This window comes from Condylura cristata, unplaced genomic scaffold (assembly GCF_000260355.1).
Source record: "Condylura cristata isolate star-nosed mole 26May11 unplaced genomic scaffold, ConCri1.0 scaffold00003, whole genome shotgun sequence".
Lineage (NCBI taxonomy): Eukaryota > Metazoa > Chordata > Mammalia > Eulipotyphla > Talpidae > Condylura > Condylura cristata.
In genome coordinates, this window is record NW_004567104.1 from 76,559,213 (window position 1) to 76,574,822 (window position 15,610).

Genomic DNA, 15,610 nt, shown 5'->3' on the forward strand with positions numbered 1-15,610 from the left:
AAAAAAAAAAATGTGCAAAATGATGTAAAGATAAACTTTTGTAATAATTAAAAAAATAATTAAAAAAAAAAAATCCTCTCACCCCACGGCTGCCCCAGGACAGTGACGAGCAGAAACTGCTCTTGTGAACTTCCCTGATGGCACATGTTCAAACTATTCTGCTTCAACAGTTCTGAAAAGTTACTCAGCATACAACAATTAAGGGACCGACAGGTACCCGTTAGTGGCACCAGATCTATTCTTAGCAGCAGTCTTACTTGTATTTAAGATTCCTGAAACCAGTGAATGGAAAAGTTGTTCCCTACACATATCATGCATACTATTTAAAAAAGAAACCACCTTTAAATTTACCTTTGATCTTTTGTTTGGAGTATATGCTTTCGCGTTGCTAAATATCAAGCGGATGTCTTTGCAGAACTCCAGAGGGCTGTCATAATTACCCGCTTCCAAAGTCTCCCTGACTGTTCCAAAATCCATTGGGGTATCTATGATATCTCGGTAGTCCTGAGTTTTAAACACAGTAATTAGTTCGAAGATTCTTACAGCTTTCTGAAAGGTAAATGCATGAGAACGCTCAACAACTCAAAAATTAAAGCCTCAACAAGAGGTTAGGACTTTAGCAAGAAGCCCAGGTAGACAAGGAATACACCAAATGCTACACTGGGTAGCAGACTATGAAACTATCTTTACTTCCTCCTTTATAACTCTTCTATGATTTCCAAGCTTCTGACAGTACATTTCTAATATATAAGCAGACTTTTTCTTTAAGGTCATTTCTATTTCCCCACTGAAAAGTGAAGGCGGCTTTTGGCCATCTGGGGCTGAGCCTGGTCACGTAACAGCCATGCACGTCTGCCCGGTGTTACAGGAAACTTGTACGAGTCTTGATTCTTCAATAAGCCACAGGGTTGTCTACAAAAACTACGCAAAACAACTCTTCTACTGCTAACTCAGCAACGAGAGGCAAGGCTATAACCGGAAATCCAAATCTTAGCCTGAGAAGTTCAGACACCTCTAGCACAATCTCCTTCCCACACAACAAGAGCAGCCCCAAACGACCCGACAGTGGCAGCTTACCGGGTACTCAACCAGATCGACAGGCTGCCTAAATGGCTCAGAATCTTCACACTGAAAAATCAAATTCACTAGCTCCTTGCACTGCTTCTTCCAGTTGTTTTCAACATAGCTAGTAGCTCTGATGTTCCTTGTATTCCAGTCATGGAGCTACAAACACATTCACGAATTAAGAGGTTTTCAGTCAGGCGAAACGACACTCTATGCACAACATTAAAAACCCAACCGCGCTGCTGTCTTCTGTGTTAGCCCTTAAGATTTGGCTACCGTAAATTTTTTATCTACTGGGACAAAACCACTTTTCTGTAAAAATACCAAAATGTCATATTAGTTGTTGGAAAAACCTTCTCATTTCATTCTACCACTTCTTCCCTAAGTAGAGAAATGAAGCAAAACACGACAGGACATGACGGGCAGAAAATGGCTCTCCACGTGCACGTGTGCACACAGCCGCATCCCAGGCCTGTCGCCCTGCTGGCCTGCAAGGCGACAGGGACTCTGCCGGGAACCCGCACAGATCCAATGTAGTCGCGAGGGCCCTCGGGAGGGCCTGACCCGGAGACCAGCAGACACTGGGCTGCTGACCTAGAGGTGAAGAGGGGCAGGCGCCGCGCCCCGCCCCACCTCCACCCCACATCCCCACCCCCGTGGCCAGAAAAGGCGAAGGGCCACATCCCACCTGACCCGCTGGCTTAGTCCTGAGGGGCCTTGGGGGACTTCCAATCTAACTATAAGAGAATTTATTGGGGGCATGGGGTTGAGGAGAAGGAAAGATGGAAATAAGCTCTGGTTATGGGCATTTAGCTTAAACACACTGGCAGTGTTTACGTTGCGACATTTGGAATGTGCCGCAGGAGACACAACAAATAGAAACAGACACTGAACACCAGCAGTGTGTATGAAAATAACCATGAGAAGACAACTCAGGTTAAATTTTTAAAGTTATTTGGGGCAAGTGTATTATGAAACTGAATGTCATAAAAAGCTTAAATGCAAACAGCATTTGAATAAAATTTAAATGCTTGTTTTTAAGTACTTTCAGACCAACAACCTTTACCTTCAATTAATACATAACATCAAAACTTCACCCTTTACTTTCAATTCAATTCACATATAACATCGAAATTTCAAGAGCTTCAAAAACCCAGTATCTAAACTTAGCTTCATATTTCCATCTCTTTAATCCCACCCTCCCAATAAATTCTCATTTTAATAAAGAGTTAGTCATCCTATCCTCCTCACCTTCCTCCCGCCCTCCCATTCTAGCCCAGCACCGTAACGGTCCTCCCGTTACCCCTACATCCCTACAGCGAATGCACCCAGACCTCTTTTTAACACTCAGCGCTTTCATCCCTTGAAACCCACTTATCTACTTGAAACAACGACCCTCTATTTCAACAGGAAGATTAACTTACTCTCCTTCCAGAAGATGTTTTAGGAAGATCACTATCCTCCTAGGGGAAAAAAATCAGAGCACCATTAAGTGTTAAGATTCTCACTGAAATTCTCTTAAAACATCAGGTCTTAAAAGGGTTGCAACTCACTAACAAAACCTCAAAAGACAGACTGTCAGCTGACTGTGGTGGCACCCACTTTAGTAGCTGTTTATATTCCCTAAGGACACACACTAATTCCAGCGAAGAGCTGTAAAATGCTTCTCTGTGTGTGTCCTAAACATCCTAGACATTTAGCACATGTACAAGCAGCTTTAAAAGTGTATCTGCTGAATTTGATTTGTAATCTGCTACACGGCATTCATCGCTAATACTGAGCAGGCATTAAGCACTTGGGCATTTGTTTCTCAGGTAGACAAAAGTCACAGTCAGATGACAAAATCAGTAAGACCCCCAAAATACACGCCTCCTACACTCTCTGGACTTCACCTTCTGCATAGCACCTCGTTCCCTATGCCACTCAGGAGTATGGAAATCGGCAAAGCACGATAAAAGTTTGTGCCACGATCGACACTATTGTTAAAGACCATCCGACCCAGTCCGGAGGGCAGCCTGGCCCGGTGGGAGGAGAACTGCACACCCCACTGGGGCCACCAGCACGCACACCTCACACTATCTTGAGGAAGGGCTTGAGGGGGCCTTCAACATGGTAAAATTAATTTTTAATTACAGTTAACGTCAACACTCAATGGTTTATGCAAAAATATTTCCAAGGTATTTCTTATACATAACACTCGTCACTCTAGCTGAAATTTGTAAACACAGGGTACATGTAAGTCATCCACTTAGACCTTAAGTTTATTGTCAGTGGCTAAAAAAAATTATACACTGGTAATCTAAAATAATTTTAAGATGTATTGTTGTCAAATGCCTTCTTTTCCCACTTTGTTGGAATATACCAGTAATTGATGTAGACGACCAACATTTTCTATTACAACTGCGTTTTTTTAAGTTAACATTGAAAATTAACAGTCATTATAAAACAGAAACTTCATACCAAGTCCTCGGCATTTTGCTCATCATTTTCAGACGTGTTAGAAAGTTCTGAGATATTTGTACATTCTTGATTCCTAGAAAACAATTTTTCACTTTTAAAATAGCATACAGATGTTGAACCATTGCAAAAATTTCAACCTACATGTTAAGAACCCCCCCCCATTTTGTGTGCACCCCCACTCCAAGCAGATCTTCAAACTCCATGAAGACAACTCATCATCTCAGAATTTTGGAAAGGCTTCCCTGGGTTATGAATGTGTAGGGAGGGCGCAGCGGGTTAAAGCGCTGCACTAAGAAGCTAGAGTCACTTCCGCATGAGTTCGATCCCCGCCTGCCCCGGAGGTGACCACGTGACGCGGCAGACATCTCCTGACCCGCCCGCTGCTCCCCTCAGCAGTGTGCCTCGTCGATCTGCCTGTTCTGCTCCCCACTCTGTCTCTGGTGAGTCCTCTCGCTGCCCCTGCACCTCTGGCCTGTACCAAAAAAGGATGTGCAGGGAAGCTGGTGACTCGGGAGAGTAGGCCATCTGGACAGTGACAGTAGTCCTTCCGAGGCATGGAAGGTAATGGCCATGGAGTCTTAACAGGAAAAAGGTTGATTTGAGAGAAGCCAAAGCACAAAGATGCTTGGTGCAAAGGTCCGGGTAGACCCCAGTCTCCATTCCTGGCCGGTCACCATCCCCCATTCCAAACTGACGACCCGGAGTGGGAAAATACAGGACAAATCACATGTGCACACACACTTCTGGATACAACCCAGTCAGCCAAACTCAATCTAATCATGAGAAACAGCCGACAGACCCAAATTCGGTACATGCCACAAAATATTCAACACGCACCAAATGATGCTAAGGTCGCGTAAGAGTGCGGGCGGATTGAGGGCGACTAAGAAAACTGGCAAATCCAGAGGGGTCCGGACTGGATGCCGAAACCATCCAAGGACATCCGAAGACTGAGGAGATGTAGTGAGCTCCACCTCAGCAACAGGATGGCACCCAGCTTCCTGGTATCTCACCATGAGGGGGCTATGTAAGGTGCTGGCCAAGCAGAGGCCGGAGGAGGGCATCTGCCAGGGCATGCTCAGTAATAAAACACCTGCGACCTTTCCAAAGCAGAAAACACTGTGTCGTCGATTCCTCACTGGCGATGGTGCGGCAGGCCTCTCCCCTCTCCCCGCTGTTCCCCTGAGCAGCGGGTTTCAGTAGAGCCACTGTTCTGCTCCCCACTCTCTCTGGTGAATCCTCTCACCCCACCCCATCCCGCACCTCTGGCCTGTACCCCAGTCCTTGCATGCAGAATTGAAAACTCGATCTAAAAAAACTTCTCACATATGAAATAAGATTTGCTTCACAGTGATCAGAGCAGACAAATGTAAAAATTCTGGTGGTTGTCACCAAGAGTAAAGCATGAAAAGGGTGTCATCTGGAGAACAAAAACGGAAGAGCCGAAGCTGCAGGAGCCCAGCAACACAGCCCCTCCGAGGGCACAGCACCTCCCGCAGGCAGCACTCACCGGATGAAACGTAAAAGCTGGTGCGTGATCTTCTTAGCAGACCGTGCGATGACACTGTGGGGCTCATTGAACGTCCTGGCGTTGTGTTCGATGTACCTGACTTCCCAAACTAACGCAGACAGTCGCCTTCAGAAATAAAAATAGGAAACTTAGGACTCCGAAGTGAGTCAAAAAGCTCCCCGTCTGTGCAGCAACACAACCTGTCATGAAGTCGGAGCTCAGGGACGAGGATGGAAGCTCGGGCTGCCCACAGCCCCGGCGGGCAGCAGACTCAGAGCCCACGCACTCCTGCCACGGCAGAGCAGCCGTCCCTGCTCACCCTCGCAGCGGCGACCTGAGCCCACCGCGGTGCCAGGGAACAACGAGTCAGCGCCACCGCTCAGAGCGCCAGCCCTGTGAGCTGCCCAGTGCCTTCTGATTAAGCATGCAATGGGCAGACTGAGTGACGCTGCGGCCGCGTCGCGGGCTACAGAGGCCACGCTCTGTAATGGTGACTTCCCAAGGAGCTGAATTACAAAAAATAAGATGCCATCTAATGCTTTTAAAAAAAATTGTTATAAATAGGAAATTTTAATGATCAACGCTCTGAAAAAAGTTAAAAATAACTTGTAGATAAGTTTTCCAAAGGCAGTCATCAATAAAACCAAATTCTGTTTTTAAACAGAACCCCAAATTGGAATGTTAACACAAAAACAAATGTAATTTCTAAGTACCATGATTTTTAGGAAATCAGGCGAAGAGCTGAGAAATGACATCCCACATTATTTGTCACTGTCCGAGTTTTACCATACCTGCCTACAGGTATCAACACAGAGTCTCACAGAGAAGACCAAGAAACCACTGTGACGAAGAGAATGAAACCAAAAAGAATGTAGCTCAGCCCCCTGCTGTCCCTGCCAACCACCACACCTCTCTCCGCAGCTGGAATAGCCAGATTCTCTTTCCAAACAAGGCTTTAGGTGAGTTTCTCCTAACCTGTAGAACCGATTCACGAGTCTCATCCGAATCGTGAACAGGTCGGTCGGGTAAGCCACCACGGTGCAGTACTTCGGGTAGGTGCAGAGATCGACAGGACCAGCGAAAGCTGCGGCTATATCTGCAGGGGCAGACAGAAGACTCACCCACACATCCACTCCCGCTAACTGGTGCTTCGCTACACATCATTCGTAAATCAGGAACTATTGAACTATGTTTATTCACCAAAGACGATCAACAGAAATCGTAGGACGCACCACAACTGTGCTTCAATTTTAAAAAATGTCTGTGGGGGAAAAAACTGGAAAACAAAACTTTTCACCCCGAAAAAACTTACCAAGATTCAAAAGCTGATCTATACCACTAATAATTCGTTCACATTCTTCATCTCTGGACTTCTGCCCCCATTCACCATCCTGCGGCTTGTAGAGCAGTTTCTCTAGCTCATCGGAGGTGACAGAAATACTAGCTCCCAGTTCTTCAGGAGGATCAACTACAAATTTCACCAAAACAAAAACAAGATGACAGCATCAAAGCATGGATGTGCACTGACTGTGTGAGAAACGCTGGCGGACCATCGGGAGGCAGGCAGCAGCAAGCTGGACTCTTCGGAGACCCGATGGGCTGGCCACTCCTAACTCTGCTGACTTCTTTTAGTAAAGTTCAGGGTTGCCATAATAACGTGAAAGTATACCTCAGAGGAACACTGAAGTGCTCTCTCTGCATTTGTAAATAAAATTCAGAACCACTGCATATAAAACACTTCCACTATTTAACAAGCACTCACCATTATCAGGAATTGGTTCCATGTCCCAGGGGCTCAGTTTCTCAATTTCAGTATTGTCCCATCTGTTAAAAAAACAAATCATGGGTAGCCTTTCAGAAAGCCAGAGTGAGGCTAGCAACTAGGTTTCAACTTCAAGAGAAAACAAAAAGATAACCTCACTGTGGCAGTTGAAGTTTAGGTACTGAATTCAGAAAGACACAATAGAAGACAGATGCACAAACATGCCCGGTGGGCTCAGGCCAGGAGCAGAGCTCCTGTAGGGCCTGTGGGGCCGCACCCCAGCGGGAAGCAGGGAGAGTCGAAGCCCCTGGAAGCCTCGGTGCGCCGCAGAATGGGAGGCCACGCCGCAGCCGCTGGGCAGGGCAGGCCTCTGAACAGGGCAGTCGTGCCACAGGCGCCCTGCGTGACGCCACTGGCGGCAGCAGGCACCGGGGGCCCCGGAGGCAGGCAGCACTGCACCGCGAGGTCAGCGAGCAGGCAGTGACGTGACTCCAAGCACGTTCGAGGTCGGCTTTGTGGCCAGGTGCACGTCAGTGACACAGTAACCTGCCACCCAGCCAGGTGTTCGCACGCTGCGCTCTGCGTACAGACCTGACGACGTAGCACTGGAAATGACTGTCGGGGTACTGGGGCTGGTATGGCTCCTGGCTCAGCACCGTTCCGAACCACCAAGCATCGTCGATGATGGAGCGGAACCTGTCGCCTACGAGACAGATGACAGGGTGAGGAGACACAGACCTGTGACATCACTTTTCATTTACAAATGCCACAGGATACAGGTGACACAAAGGTCAAGGTATACGTTTATCTTAAAATTAGCCATTCTTGCCCACTTCCCAGAAGTTAAAAAAAAAACATGTCACACTCAACAAGTTGCTGGTGGTACAAAGCTCTGTAACGAACAGACTGAAAGAGTAATGAATAGGTTGGTTAGTGACTGCAAATGCCACAGAATTGTTACATTTTAGAACATGAAGCAAATAATAGTTTCACAAAGCACACACACAAAAAATCTTTTACAATTGTGGATATTACCAATTACTTATTCAACAGGTACATTAAGTACATGGTACTCAGGGAATATTTAACATTTCCCAAAGAATAAATCAAATCAAAAACTGTGACAACTCATGACTATTCTACTGCTGCTCATACATAACAGAAGGCTTCAACCCCACCAGCGTGCTCCAGCTAAGCTCTGCATGGTAAAAGAGCTGCTCTACGTACTGCCCTTGCAGTGCCGACATACTTGCTGAAAAGAACACCCATACGTCCTGTTTTGTCGGCGTAACATAAGAGTGGGGGCCAGGCCTGGGGGGCCCATAAGTGGGGGATCCATCTCCAGGGGGTTCCTATCAAGGTCAATGTAACTGTGTGAAGAGTACATCAAACTAAGTCTGATTACACACATTCCGAATGTGTTCTCTAACTGTAACACGTCTAGTGAAACAAACTGCATGTGACTTTTGTTTTACAGATATTCCAAAAGAGCTGGGCTGCTATAATGACTCCTTTCTTTCTCGTCCATCAATTTGCAAAGCAAAAAATGAACAATTCTTTAAAGAAGAGTTTTGCATAAATATGTCAATCAAAATGAAATTCTGACTGCTTATGCAGACGCCACCATTCAGAAGAGTCTAGTAAGCAGCTACCATCTGTCAATCTTGCTGTACAAACTGGGCTGTCAGCGAACTGACCTAAGGTAACCCTGTAGTACCTGCAAGAACTAGAAAAACTGGCGCATTCCCGCTTCTCTAATGAACATATACAGGTAACGACACGACCTGAATAAAGGTTGATTTTCAGCAAGAGACCCTAACTAGTAAACACAAAATGAACCATTTGTGGAAGGGTCACAAGTCCAATTCAAGACGGGGGCCCTGATCCTGCACCCGAACACTGTGTGTGTGCACGCTGCTGAAACAGGTGGGACAGTTGTTAAGCAGCAAACCTGGCCCAGCTCCAGTCTTCACTGGTGTTGTAAGGAGGATAAGGACCTACCTGAGTCCACCCCGCGAGCCCGCCCGAAACAGCACAATGAAAGCCACCTGGCCATTGGTGCCCATGCCGCGAGCCTCCCCCTTGCGGTAGGTCCGTGCACGGGTGCCCTGAAGGATCAGGGCACAGCTGTGTGTGAGGCTTCCATTCCTAAAGGGCCAGTTTCCTCAAACCCCTAGTTAAGTGTGGCTGATGTGGCACCAAAGATACAACGCTCTGGATGGGAAACCTACTCTTTCACATACAGGTCACGCCCATCACCAGACTCACATGACTGCCAGTTCCTTTGCCTTGCTTCATCGTAAAACTGACGCAGAACCAGAAAGTCGATGACATCCGGCATGTCGTGGTACCTGGAAGGAGACACATGGCAGTTACAGCCCCACGTGGGTGACCACAGTCCATAGCAACAGAGCTCATGAGAAACCCACGGGGGGTGGGGGGCGCCTGCACACGTTTTACCTTCTGGCTAGCCTCATTAAAGAAAGGGAGAGGAAATGACTGGCTTGGCTTCTACAGCACGTTTTATTGGACCCCGCCTAGCATGCTGCTGGCGGTGCAGTCAGATGGAGTGCGCACGCGTGTGACCTCCCTTCCCGCCCGTTCTCACGTCCATGGTTTCTACCAGCATCACATTCAGTCCCAGCAGCAGCACTTCTCATGGTCAACCGCCATGTGGCTTGAGGAGGCAGGTTTAAGCAAATATTTGCCCTCACAGATCCTCAAGGCAGAATGAGCCCCGAGGGAGGGGCGCCCACAGGCCGGAGAGCCGGGAGAGCACGACGCGGAGGCCCCGGGCCGAGGCGCACCGTGTCCCCAGCCGGGTCCCGTCTAGCAGCACCTCCGCCCACACTCAGCGGTGCGCTGCAAGCCCAAGTGCACAAAACCCCATCAACCACCCACCTGATGGAGAAGGAGGTGTCCATGAGCTTCCCGCTGGCGGGGTCTATGAAGGCCAGTTTGAGGCAGCAAAGCGTGGGAGGCCCAACCTCATACCGGATTCCAACTATCTTGACTAGTTCTTGATCCTTTACATACAGATCATCAAAACATCATTATTATTTAAATACAATATTTAAAATGGTTAAAATAAAACAAATGCTGAAGATTACCACTCTACAAGCCAAATTCAGTGAACTCATAATTGAGGCTTTATAAAGCAGCAGACAATTTACCATCAGGTATAATCGTTTTGCATTTACTTATTCTAAAAGGTTTTTTTTATTGAGCCCTCCCTGGGGTCACAGCGAGTTAAAGCGCAGCATTATGAAGCCATCGCAGCCACTGCAGCACAAGTTCTATCCCCGCCTGGGAGGTGACCACAGGGTGCAGCAGACCTCTCGTGACCCGCCCACTGCTCCCCTCAGCAGTGTACTTCATCGATCAGCCTTTTCTGCTCCCCGTTCTGTCTCGGGTGATGCTTCTCACCCTCCTGCTTCTCTGACCTGTACCTCAGTTCTGTATGTATGACTAAATCTTTAAAAAAAAAAAAAAAGTTTATTTACTTATGCATACAAGAACTGGGGTGCGGCCAGAGCATGCCATGTGGGTTTCCGCCCTGGCTGGAGATGGAGCCTGTTCTTCAGTGGCAGTGGCTGCAGACAGCTTCACAGCGTAGCGCTTTAATCCCCTGCGCCACCAGGGAGGACCCACATCCATTTCAAGACACACACTAAGCTCTGTAAGGAATGTGCTCCTCTAGGGGCCTCCTCCGAAATGCCGCAAGCTGGGCGGACAGGCGTCGATCAGCTCAGTCTCTAACGATAGCAGCTATGAAACACATGGGTCACCTTCTGACCTCTGCTCTTCCTAGAGACACACTTTCCTTTATACAACCTTCTGTTATGCATTCTCCTCAGACTGTAGAAGCTCATTTGTAACTACCCTTCCAAACAGGTCTTAGGAACCTGCCCCTCACTGCCGGGGCTGGACAGTGCCAAGACACCTGTAGTGACTGCACGTGGTGGCTGAGCCCGCGGCCCCCAGCACAATACAAGGTTATGGAGGTCAGCCATCCATTCAGGCGCTGAGCAAACGCACTCAACTTCAGGGACCCGTTTGGGCCTAGAGTGCTGTCCATTGCGCAGGCGTGGCGAGCACTCAAGCCTGGCTCCTACAGGCAGCGGGGCTAGGTCCCTCAGGCGGCGCGCACACTGCAGCCACCGGCCACACGGAGTGTAAGCCATGTGTCTGTAAAGACACCTCAGTACTCGACATTCAGTGGCGAAGACTGAGCTCAGTCAACAGCACTAGACAAACATGCTGTAAAGTGTGTCTAAGGGACCTATTTCTCCGTATGCAAGTCACTGCTTTCATGAGCTGGGAACACAAGACAGAACTTTAGACCTGCACTTAGGGGTCGCTTTAAATAGCAAGCAAGCAACAAAAAGCTCAACAACGTCAAAAAAATGTTTAAAGTGGCATTCAACAGACTGCAAAAAGGACTCTTGTTTAAAATATATATGCTCCACCAGGAAGCCACCATCTCACTTAGAAAGATGCTGTTTAGGAAGCACGTTGTCCCCATATGGCCAGAAAGCACCCCCATACTGAGCAGGGCAGCAAATAACACAGAGCAAGTCGGGACGCTCAATGCAAGGGTCAACGGTGATGGTAAGTGCTGTTGATGAAGCCAATGTACGGACATCAGAATTATCTGAGGCCACACGTGCAGTGACAGAGCCACTGAGCAGATGAGTGTTGTTAAGAACAGCTACCTTCAGGCCCTCCTTGGTGGCACAATGGGTTTGAATGCAGCATCATGAAGCTGTCTGCAGCCACTGTAGCACGGGTTCGATCCCCAACCAGGGAGCTGAACCACATGGATGGCAGACCTCTCCTGACCCACCCACTGCTCTCCTCAGCAGTGTATTTCAGTACATCTGCTGTTCTGCACCCCATTCTGTCTCTGGTGAACCATCTCACCCCCCCAATACCTCTTGTCTGTACCCCAGCACTGTATGCATGAACAGATCTTTTAAAAAAAGAAAGCTATTTTGTTAAAACTACTTTTTTTTCATTGTTACCTATATACTTATTTAAAATATAAAGAACAAAAAAACTACTTAAGAGTGCTATTCTATAATCACCACTGACAGTCTGAGGTATTTTGGGGGGCTGATGATGTCTTTAAAATTTTGTTATTAAAACCACAAACAGCATTTCACGTTACAGTTTCCTCTTAGTAATAATACAATTATTGTGAAATGTACCCAGCACTCATTCAACAAAAAAAAAATTTTTTTAAAGATTTATTTATGCATACAGAACTGGGGTACAGGCCAGAGGCTCAGGGGCGGCGAGAGGTTTCACCAGAGACAGAGTGGGGAGCAGAACAGGCAGACAGACGAAGTACACTGCTGAGGGGAGCAGCGGGCAGGTCAGGAGAGGTCTGCCGCACCATGTGGTCACCTCCGGGGCAGGCGGAAATCGAACTCATGCGGAAGTGGCTTTAGCTTCTCAATGCTGTGCTTTAACCCGCTGCACCACCAGGGAGGGCCACATTCAACAAATATTTTATAAGTCTCTGTAAAGCAGTGGGCTTCACAAGACAGGTAAGTGCACGAACGTACCATTCAGTAGCTTGGAATATTTGAACTGTCTTTTGTTTTTATACATAATCTGCAACTACCATGCTTATAAAATGTCATGCATTTCTGGCTGATTCCCAAGTTACCAGAAGTAAGGTCACCAATTTAAACAGTGGATGGCCTTCTGCTTATTTCTAATTGCCACACACCTTGTAGAAAGCAGTCCCTGCTTGGCAGACTTAACTGTTAACAAATTAAAGCCCTTGCTAAAACATGCTATTTTCTTCCTTTAAAAGTAAAAAGGGGCCCTCCCTGGTGGCGCAGCGGGTTGGAGCACTGCACTGAGAATCTAAAGCCACTTCCGCATGAGTTCGATTCCCGCCGGCCCCGGAGGTGACCACATGGTGTGGCAGACCTCTCTTGGCCCGCCCGCTGCTCCCCTCAGCAGTGTACTTTGTCAATCTGCCTGTTCTGCTCCCCACTCTGACTCTGGTGAAGCCTCTCGCTGCCCCTGCACCTCTGGCCTGTACCCCAGTTCTGTATGTATAAATAAATAAATCTTTAAAAAAAAAAAAAAAGTAAAAAGGAAGCCTGTTGTATATTGCAAATTGGCTAAGTATAGAGAACTAGTTTGTTCTACATTTTATTATGCATGAAATTATATGCTTTATCCAATTTGTATTTCTTCTTTTGCAAATCTGTGCCAGCTATCCACATTTTAGAACTGATGACATGGGCCCTGCCTGGTGACGTAAGGGGCTAAGTCTCAGCACTGTGAAGCTGTCAGCAGCCACTGCAGCAGGAGTTCAATCCCTGGCCAGGGAGGGACCCACAGGGCGCAGCAGACCCCTTCTGTCTCTCGGCTGCTCCCCTCAACAGTGGATTTCAATAGATTCACCTGTTCTGCTCCCCACTCTTTCTTTGGAGAATCCTCTCACCCCCTGCACCTCTGGCCTGTACCCAGTTCTGGTAAGCATAGATAAATACAGATTAAAAAAAAAAATACATATAAAATTAATGACATATACTACCAAGTTGTTTTCCTGAGAAACTCTAATACATTTACAATTTCACATTGATCTAAGTCTTCCTATCGATCCCAAGGTTAAGCAGATGATAGTAATAGAAGCAGTCTGAAGTAGGAAGCTGAAAGATAGTAATGAAGTGTGCTTCCAATAGGTTCTTTAGTGGACTTAACAGACAATTTCACTACACGTGTGCCGCATGTTAATCACTTAATAACACTACCACCTTACCCGAAGATCCATTTTTCTCCATGGCTCTTTGTTAGGGTTCAGCTCATAGATGTTATTTCTTCTGACAGCCTCAATATAAGCTTCATGACCCTGCCGAAAATATATTACCTACAAAGGAGAAGCATGAATTTAAATAAGAACTTAAAGAGCAGTATTCCTTTTGCTTTCTGTTCCATTTCCATGTTTTCGAATGCTTCCACTCTCACCTCATCACCCATTTGAGGGACAAAAGGAGACTTGCGAAGTGTGGTATCCGTTATCCAAACTGGAGGGTGGAATTCATATAACTGCTCCAGATTTGCGAGCTCTGCGGGAGTCATTCTCCTCAAGTTCTGCCAAGGGGACAAGAGTCAAGCTCAGCGGGAACCAAGAAGGGCAGCGCGAGTGCCAGTGGGCATCACTGGTTTTCTTCTTTTATAATAAAATAGTTTATCTTTACATCATTTTGTACTTTTTTTTTTAATCTCAATTGTAATCCCTGTGGGTTTCCCATCACCAAGTCACCCATGTGCCATCACCATAATCATCGCTGGTTTCCAAACAGCACTTCCGCTTGGTTCCCACCAGACCTGCCTGCCACTAGCCTCCGCCAGCTCGTCTCCAGGGGATCCCTCCCAACGCCTGGCGCCTCTGATAGGGCCATCTGCAGGCTGAATCCTCTTCGGCACATAGCTGAACCTGGCAAGCCACTTGAATCCCACCACGGGCAATCGCCTAGATTTGAGCTTTTTAGGACTGGGATGTTCAACATGCCCAACTTCTCTGTGGTCAAGGTCAAATGCTCGGCCCTGAGATGGGCCCCCACTGCAATCTTCCAAGGGAAGGCAGAACTGGTGGTGGTTATGGAGAAATAATATGTAACTGGGGTATAGACCTAGAGCCCTGAGACATGTAACTGGGATACCAGTCAGTACCACCTCAACAAATATAACTTGTGATAAAAGTAAAAAGAGGCCGCCCTGGTGGCACAGTGGGTTGAAGCGAAGCTGCAACCACTTCAGCGTGCATTCAAGGCCTGGCCAGGGAGTGGCGCACAGGGCCAGCAGACATCTCCTGACCTGCCCACTGCTCCCCTCAGCAGTACACTTTGTCAATGCCTGTTCTGCTCCCCACTCTGCCTCTCTCCCCGCACCTAGGTGTGCATAAATAAATCAACATTTAAAAAAAAAAGGTAAAAGGAAATCACACGTGGCCACTTGGCTTCATCCTGCTGGCTAGGGGCAAGCCGAGCCCCGGCCCTAGGACAGGAGCCCCTGCTCTGGCTCAAGGAGAAAGTCAATAGGAGTCACGTTCGAGAAACAAGTCTGTGCTTTACCTGAGACAGCTGGCAAGTCTGCCTATAAAAACTGAGGACTAAGACCCAGAGTTCTAGTTTTGAAATTTGGAAAGAAGGGCCATTAAAATATATACGTTTTGAAAGATCTATTTTACCTCTCTTTTAGGTTTATTCTCTTTCTTTCTCTTTCGTCTTCTTTTTGGAGGAGACAAATTCTCAGCAGACATTTCATCCTCTGAACTACTACAAAATCGAGTAACTCGTCGACGAGATGAGGTCCGCAGAGGTGGCTGCAAGTTGATACCTGCATCGGCCGTCCAGTCAGAGTATCTAGAGGAGGAATCACTGGGGAAGGAAAACAACACGCTCAGCGGGACGAACACCGCCGGGGTCCCGCAGGGAAATGGTCGCACGAGCCTGAGGAGCGAGCCAAGAAGGGAAGGCCTGCCCCCAGAGAGCCCGCTGGCACCCTCACCATCAACCCATCACCATCAATGAAATGTCCAAGATCCCAAGGAAAGAGAAACAAATCTGAGGAATTATTTGCAAGAATGACAGATGAGACCACAGGAAGAAGGGAACCCTAAAGTCTAATAACAACCCCCTTTTAAAAGAAGAGGTGTCCCGGGATGGCCAGAGCAGAAACAAAGCAGGGTCATTCACCACCGTGACCAAGCTGGTGGCTCAGGGGCAGAAGTTCCAACTGGAACGGCAAACCCAGGGTGTGCACGGAGGAGCTCAGGGGAACTGCAG

General features: G+C 47.5%; 1 protein-coding gene across 1 annotated transcript in view; it reads right to left on the bottom strand.

The window, feature by feature from the left end:
* BRWD1 (bromodomain and WD repeat domain containing 1) overlaps positions 1-15,610 on the bottom strand; it is a gene marked incomplete at its 3' end in the record, with an annotated part of 68,059 nt that overhangs the window by 13,890 nt on the left and 38,559 nt on the right. The window contains exons 19-32 of the mRNA XM_012730916.1: positions 15,013-15,202; positions 13,788-13,913; positions 13,582-13,689; positions 9,699-9,823; positions 9,066-9,148; positions 7,389-7,500; positions 6,798-6,859; positions 6,348-6,503; positions 6,011-6,131; positions 5,036-5,161; positions 3,526-3,598; positions 2,490-2,528; positions 1,078-1,224; positions 352-504 (exon numbers count right to left, since the gene is read on the bottom strand). Coding sequence (XP_012586370.1) covers positions 352-504; positions 1,078-1,224; positions 2,490-2,528; positions 3,526-3,598; positions 5,036-5,161; positions 6,011-6,131; positions 6,348-6,503; positions 6,798-6,859; positions 7,389-7,500; positions 9,066-9,148; positions 9,699-9,823; positions 13,582-13,689; positions 13,788-13,913; positions 15,013-15,202 — 1,621 coding nt within the window. The remainder of the gene's footprint in view (positions 1-351; positions 505-1,077; positions 1,225-2,489; positions 2,529-3,525; positions 3,599-5,035; positions 5,162-6,010; positions 6,132-6,347; positions 6,504-6,797; positions 6,860-7,388; positions 7,501-9,065; positions 9,149-9,698; positions 9,824-13,581; positions 13,690-13,787; positions 13,914-15,012; positions 15,203-15,610) is intronic.